A 7,372-nucleotide genomic window follows, 5' to 3' on the forward strand; every position below is an offset into this window, starting at 1 on the left:
GTGTATCTAGAATAAAATCCATATATATTTCTTTTTATACATTGCTGGATTAGGTTTGCTAATATTACTTTTAAGGGTTTTTTTACATCTATGTTCATGGCATATATTGATCCATAACTTTGCCTGTGATCTTTTCTGGTGTTGATGTCGGTGTAATAATGTCCTCATAAAATGAGTTGACAAATGTTTCTACTTTCTCAATTTTCCTCAAAGAAATAATGTACAATTGGTGTTCATTCTCCTTTAAATGTTTGGTAAGATTTTCCCATGAAATAATCTGGATTAAAAGATTTACTTGGTGAGAAGGTTTTAATTATGAATTCACTCATTTACTGGTAATAATATTCAGATTGTCTTTTTCATCTAGGTTGGATTTTTATTTTATCTTTTCCAAAGAATTGGTACATTTTTTTCTAAGTTGTTGAATTTATGAGCATAAAATTGTTAACGGTATTCCCTTATGTTTCTTGTAATGGCTGAAGGATATATTGTGATATCTCTTTTTGTGTTTCTAATATTAGTGATTATATTTTCTCTATTTCTTTCAAGCTTGCTAGATAGTTACCTATTTTATTGACTTTTAAAAAAATTATTTTGTTTTACTTTCTCTGTTATTTTTGTTTATTTAATTGACTTCAAGTTTGTTACTTTCATTTATTATCATTTCCTTCCTTCTTTTGGTTTTGAGTTCATTTCCAATTTATCACAAATAGGAACTTAGGTTTGTGAACTTTCCTTTCTAATAACATAAACATTTAGTGCTATAACTTTATCTCTCAGCATGCTTTAGATGCATCTCACATAGTTTGATGTGTTGTATTTTTATTTTCATTCAGTTCTATGTATTTTTTTTTTTAATATCCTTTGAGGAGTGCCTGGGTGACTCAGTCAGTTAAATGTCTGCCTTCACCTCAGGTCTTGATCTTAGGTTCCTGGGATCAAGCCCCACATCGGGCTCTCCACTCAGCAGGGAGTCTATTTCTCCCCCTCGTTCTCTTCTATGTGCTCTTTCTCTCTCTTGCTCTCGCTCTCAAATAAATAAATAAATATTTTTTAAAAATAAAACAAAATTAAACATTAAAAAAATCCTTTGAAACCTTATCTTTCCTTCATGAATAACATAAAAGTATTTTATGTGTTTTCTACCTAGTTTTAGCTTTTCCCGATGACATTTTACTTACTTCCTGTTCGATTTCATCATGGTAACACTTTTATCATTTCAACTTTTAAAATTTGTGTTTGTCTCTGTTAGTGACAATTCCATAGGTTCTTGAAAACAATGCATATTCTGCCATTTTTTGGTGCGGTATTCTATATATATCAATTATATCTTGTTGGCTAATTATACAGTTTAGATTTCTTATATCTTTGCTAATTTTCTCTCCAGAATTTGTATCGCTTGCTGTCAGAGGGGTGTTGAATTCCTAACTATAATTGTGTTCTTTTTTTTCTTTCTGTCATATCAGTTTTTGTTTCTTATGTCTTTTTTTTTAAGATTTTATTTATTTGACAGACAGAGAGCACAAGTAGGCAGAGAGGCAGGCAGAGAGAGGGGGGAAGCAGGCTCCCTCCTGAGCAGGGCCTGATGTGGGGCTCAATCCCAGGACACGGGGATCATGACCTGAGCTGAAAGCAGAGGCTTAACCCACTGAGCCACCCAGGCTCCCCTGTTTCTTATATCTTGAAGTTTTATTATTTGCATGCATGCTTTGAATATTCTTTTATTTAAATTTAATTTTATTTTTCAGTGTTCCAAGATTAATTGTTTATGCACCACACCCAGTGCTCCATGCAATACGTGCCCCCCTTAATGTATTCTTTGTGTAGTTTTGCAGTGATTGTTCTGTGTCTTATACTGTACATGTTTGACATCACAAACTACTGGCATAGGCATTATACCCCTTATTATAGTTTCACATCTTGTTTCCTTTTTTTACCTTTTCCACCTTTAAATATCATTGTCATGAATATTAGATACTACAACTTCTGTTCCATGGACCACGATCTTACACAATACATAAAAATCAACTCAAAATAGATTTAAGATTTGAACATAAGACTTGAAACCATAAAACTCCTAAAAAAAAAAAAAAAGAAGGAAAGAAAGAAAAGAAAAAAAGAGAGAAAGAGAGAGAGAAAGAAAGAAAGAAAAGCAGGCAGTAAGCCCCTTGACATAAGTCTTGATGATAAATTTTTGAATCTGATTCTAAATCAAAATCAACAAAAGAAAAACATAAACAAGTGGGACTATGTCAAATTAAAAAGCTTCTGCACAGCAGAAGAAACCATCCCTGGGATGCCCTAGTGGCTCAGTTGGGTAAGCATCCAACTCTTGGTTTCTCTCAGATCATGATATCCAGGTCAGGCACCTTGAGGAAGGCTCCCACTCAGCAGGGAGTCTGGTTCCTCTCTGCCCCAACCCCCATGCACTTTTTCTCTGTCTCTAAAATAAATAAATAAACCTTAAAAAGAAAAAAAGGAAGAAACCATCTACAAAAAAAAAAAATCAACCTATTAAATGGGAGGAAATATTTGCAAATTATATATTGGATAAGGGGCTGATATCCAAAATATATAAAGAACTCATAAAACTCAGTAACCCCCCAAAATAAACCAATTAAAAATGGGTAGAAAATGTGAATAAACATTTTTCAAAAGAAGACATAGAGATGACCAACAGATACATGGAGAAAATGCTCAACATCATTAATCACTAGGGAAATGCAAATCAAAACCACGATGAGATATCATCTCATACCTATTAAAATGAAATAACAAATGAAATAACAAATGTTGGTGAAAATGTGGGAAAAAAGGAACTCTTGTGCACTGTTGGAAGGAATGGAAATTGGGACAGCCACTATGGTAAACAATATGGAGATTCCTCAAAAAATTAAAAAATAGAATTGCAATGTGATCCAGAAAATTCCACTTCTGGGTGGTTACCTGTAGTAAATAAAAACACTAACTGGAAAAGATCTATGCACCCCTATGCTCACTGCATCATGTTCACAATAGCCAAGATATGGAAACAACCTAAATGTGAATCAGTGGATGACTGGATAAAGAGATTGTTCTTTTTCCTTCTTCCAAAATCAAGAACAGATTAAGGTATGATGTTTTCTATCCAATCCCTGGGTTTTGTTTGCATTTCTTTTGTGGTGCTCACCTACACCAGTGTTGTCTCCTCCTTTAAAACTTCCTGTAACTGCAATTCTCCCATCTTCCTTCCATAAGTGTGTGTGGGACATTATTGCAAATATTCACCAACTAGAGGTCTTACTCACAGTTCTTAACCTTGAACTTTAACAATAATATCCTCAGATTTTAATTACTAGCTTTTCTCTAGTTTTTCATTAATCCATTTCTGGGATTGGTAGTATTATCTTGGTGTTCGGAGATGAAAACAATAGAGTAATGAGGTAGAAAACTTGTACTATGTTTTCCAGAGGAAAGTCTGTTCTATTTTGTTCTTTTGGTTTGAGATCTTGGGTCTCTAGGTTTATAAAAATGTTTTTTAAAAAAATGAGATCTTGACCATTTTATCTTTTCTCAGTCAAAATTATATCATAGATTGAGAGCCTGCATAGATTTATGCTAAACAATGACAATTTTCTTATAATTAAAATCTCTTTATCCTAGCCATTGTTATTAGATTATTCATCATTTTTCATGTATAAAAATAAGAGTTTTCATCTTTATTATGTGTGCACAGTAATGTAAGGGCAAGTTAGCAGAGGTTTCATTGGCAGATGTTTTATAAGTAGATATTGTTGTGATTTTGACATTTTTGGTATTAATTTTGTAATAGTATTTTGGTTTACTTGTTTCTTTTAATTTTTTTTTTTTTTTTTTTTTTTTTTTTTTTTGCCTACCAGGTTGTTTATGCAGTTAATTTACAAGGTGACACCAAGTTAAGACAAGTAAAATTCCAGCTTGGATGCCTTCATCTCCCTCCCCTAAATCCTGATTCACTGGGCTGCCAAAGCTCAAAAGGGTTTGGGGTAGGGAATAGCTTGGTTATGGGAATAGCTGCTATGGTTGGCCCAGCAGATGGGCAAGGGGAAGGTTTCACTTCTTCACAATCTGAATGACATCCTCGTCCTCCAACGTATGATCTTTACCCACTTTTTGAGGATTGTGTTTCACAGAGAGACCCCAGACCAGAGCGTATTTAAATTCTTTGATAAGGTTTTTGTGAATCTTCATGCAAAAATCTTCCACTGTAGTCCTAGAGTAAGGCAGCACCACTGGAGATGTATAATCTGGCAACTGGCCTTTGGGTTTGGTGTAAATCCTCACTAGTTTCAGATAGTCCCAGATCTTTTCCAATAGGTCATCAAAATTCCAGCGATGATGGGCAGAAATGGGTACACAGTGAGGCACCTTATAGATGATATCCAATTCCTCAATGGAAATCTGATCTATCTTATTCAACACGTAGATACAAGGTATATAAACTCTGTTTCTTCCACCACATCGATGAGGTCATCCGCTGTGGCATCACTACGCAGCGTCACATCAGCATTGTGAATTTTGTATTCGGCCAGAATGCTCTTCACAGTTTCAGCATCCAGCTCACTCTGAGGGCAAGTGGCCGTGGGATTAATGCCTCCTTTATCCTTCTTCTTAAAGCCAATATTGGGGGGTTTGCTGTTCAAGCGAATGCCAAAACCTTCCAGCTCATTTTCAATTATCTTTTTATGTCCCAAGGGTTTCAAGACATCCAGAACAATCGGGATCAAGTTACATGTTCGGGCCACTGCAATGACCTGACGGCCTCTACCTTTCCCATCCTTGGCACCCTCAATGATACCCGGAAGATCCAGGAGCTGGATCTTGGCACCCAGGCACAGTGGTCAGAGTAGTGAACTCATAGGCTGCCACCTCAGAATATACCCCTGCCAGGTTACTAAGCAGTGTTGACTTCCCCACTGATGGAAAACCCACAAACCCAATTCGAGCATCACCTGTCTTGGCCACATCAAAACCTTCTCCTGGTCCACCACCACCACCACCTTTTGGGGTAATGAGCTCTCTACGAAGCTTAGCAAGGCGAGCCTTAAGCAGCCCTAGGTGGTGTGCTGTGGCCTTGTTCTTTTGAGTCCGAGCCATCTCGGCTTCAATCTCCGCGATCTTGGCTAAGGTGCTGCTCATGGTTGCGAGTCACGGGGACTTGTGGAGAGAACGCAGTAGCCTCGGAACAGATTGCCTCTCCATCTTTTAATTTTTCTTAGTGAAGTATAATTGACTTACAACATTTATTAACGTTGAGTGTACAACACAGTAATTTCATCTTTGTGTTTATTGTGTAATGATCACCGTAATAAGTCTAGTTAACATCCATCACCATACATATAAGAATTTTTTTCTTGTGCTAAGAACTTTTAAGATATATTCTTTTAAAAACAATATAATACAATATATTATTATTAACTTTAGTCACCATGTTGTATACTACATACCCATATCTCACTTGTTTTATAGCTGGAAGTTTATATCTATTGACTACCTTCACCTATTTTGCAGCCCCCCCACTCCCAGGCAACCAGCATTCCATTTTATGTATTTATGAGGTTGTTTTGTTTTATTTAGATTTCACATGTAAGTGAGATCATACAATATTTGTCTTTCTCTGCCTGACTTATTTCACTTGGCATAATACCTTCATTGTTCATCAATATTATATAAATGGAAAACTTCCATCCTTTCTATGACTGAATAATATTCCATTGTGGATATATATCACATGTCCATTATCCACATATCCATTTGTCCACCAGTGAACATTTAGAGCTTGTTTCCATGTTTTTGCTATTCTGAATAATACTTCAGTGAACATAAAGGTTCATATATCTTTTCAAGTTAGTGTTTTCATTTTTTTCAGAAAAATACCCAGAATTGGAAGTGCTAGATGATATGGTAGTTGTATTTTTAACTTTTTGAAGAATCCTCATAGTGTTTTTCATAGTGGTTGCACCAATCTACATTCCCACCCGTAGTCCACAAGTGTTCTTTTCCTCACATCCTGGCCAACTCTTGTTACCCCTTGTGTTTTTTATAATAGCCATTCTAACAGGCATGAGTTAATATTTCATTGTGGTTTTGGTTTGTATCCTTCTAATAATTAGTGAGTTGAGCACCTTTTCATATACCTGTGAGCCACCTGTATGCTTCCTTTGGAAAACATCTATTTAGGACCTCTGTTCATTATTTATTTATTTACTTATTTATTGTTAATTGAGTTTTATGAGTTGTCTCTGTATTTTACATATTATCCCCTTACCAGACATAAAATTTGCTGATATTTTATCCCATTTAGTAAGTTGTCTTTAATTTTGTTGATGGTTTCCTTTGCCATAGAAGCTTTTTAATATGGTCTAGTTATACTTACTTATTTTTGCTTTTGTTGCTCTTGCTTTTTGTATTGGGTATCATCATCAAATATCATCCTCAAATCATCATCAAGTATCATCAACAAGACCTATGTCAAGGGGCTTACTGCCTATGTTTTCTCCAAGGAGTTTTATGGTTTCAGATCTTATATTCAAGTCTTTAATCCGTTTTGGGTTAATCTTTGTGTATGGTGTGAAATAGTGATGCTATTTCCCATGTGGCTGTCCAATTTTCCCAACATTATTTATTGAAGAGACTGTATATTGTATATTCTTGGCTCTTTTGCTATAAATTAAATCATGTATATGTATTTGTGGATTTATTTTTGGACTGTGTGTTAGATTTCACTGATGTGTCTGTTTTTATGCACATACCTTACAGTTTTAATTGCTATAGCTTTGTGGGATACCCGGGTGGCTCAGTTGGTTAAGGTTGGCCTTCAGCTAAAGGTCCTGGGATCAAATCCTGCATCAGCCTCCTTGCTCAGCAGGGAGCCTTCTTCTCCCTGAACCTGCCACACTCTCGGCTATGCGCTCTCTCTCTGTCTCTCTCTCTCTCTGGCAAATAAACAAATAAAATCTTTTTAAAAATTACGATAGTTTTTGGGGCACCTGGGTGGCTCAGTGGGTTAAGCCGCTGCCTTCGGCTCAGGTCATGATCTCAGGGTCCTGGGATTGAGTCCCACATCGGGCTCTCTGCTCGGCAGGGAGCCTGCTTCCTCCTCTCTCTCTCTCTGCCTGCCTCTCTGCCTACTTGTAATCTCTCTCTGTCAAATAAATAAATAAAATCTTAAAAAAAAAATTACAATAGTTTTGGAGCACCTGGGTAGCTCAGGGGGTTAAGCCTCTGCTTTCAGCTCAGGTCATGATCTCAGGGTCCTGGGATCGAGCCTTGCGTCGGGCTCTCTGCTCAGCAGGGAGCCTGCTTCCCCCTCTCTCTACCTGCCTCTCTGACTACTTGTGATCTCTCTTTCTGT

The 7,372-nt window shown here is 36.4% G+C and overlaps 1 protein-coding gene across 1 annotated transcript; it reads right to left on the minus strand.

Annotated features, from left to right (window-relative positions):
* Positions 1-3,911: 3,911 nt before the first annotated feature.
* LOC116575330 (developmentally-regulated GTP-binding protein 1-like) lies at positions 3,912-5,213 on the minus strand. The gene is given in 3 exon segments (XM_032316647.1): positions 3,912-4,469; positions 4,472-4,848; positions 4,850-5,213. Coding segments are annotated over 3 exon segments (1,083 nt in total). The 5' UTR covers positions 5,158-5,213; the 3' UTR covers positions 3,912-4,071.
* Between the last annotated feature and the right edge of the window lie 2,159 nt (positions 5,214-7,372).

The sequence above is a fragment of the Mustela erminea genome, chromosome 16 (assembly GCF_009829155.1).
Source record: "Mustela erminea isolate mMusErm1 chromosome 16, mMusErm1.Pri, whole genome shotgun sequence".
NCBI classification, from domain to species: domain Eukaryota; kingdom Metazoa; phylum Chordata; class Mammalia; order Carnivora; family Mustelidae; genus Mustela; species Mustela erminea.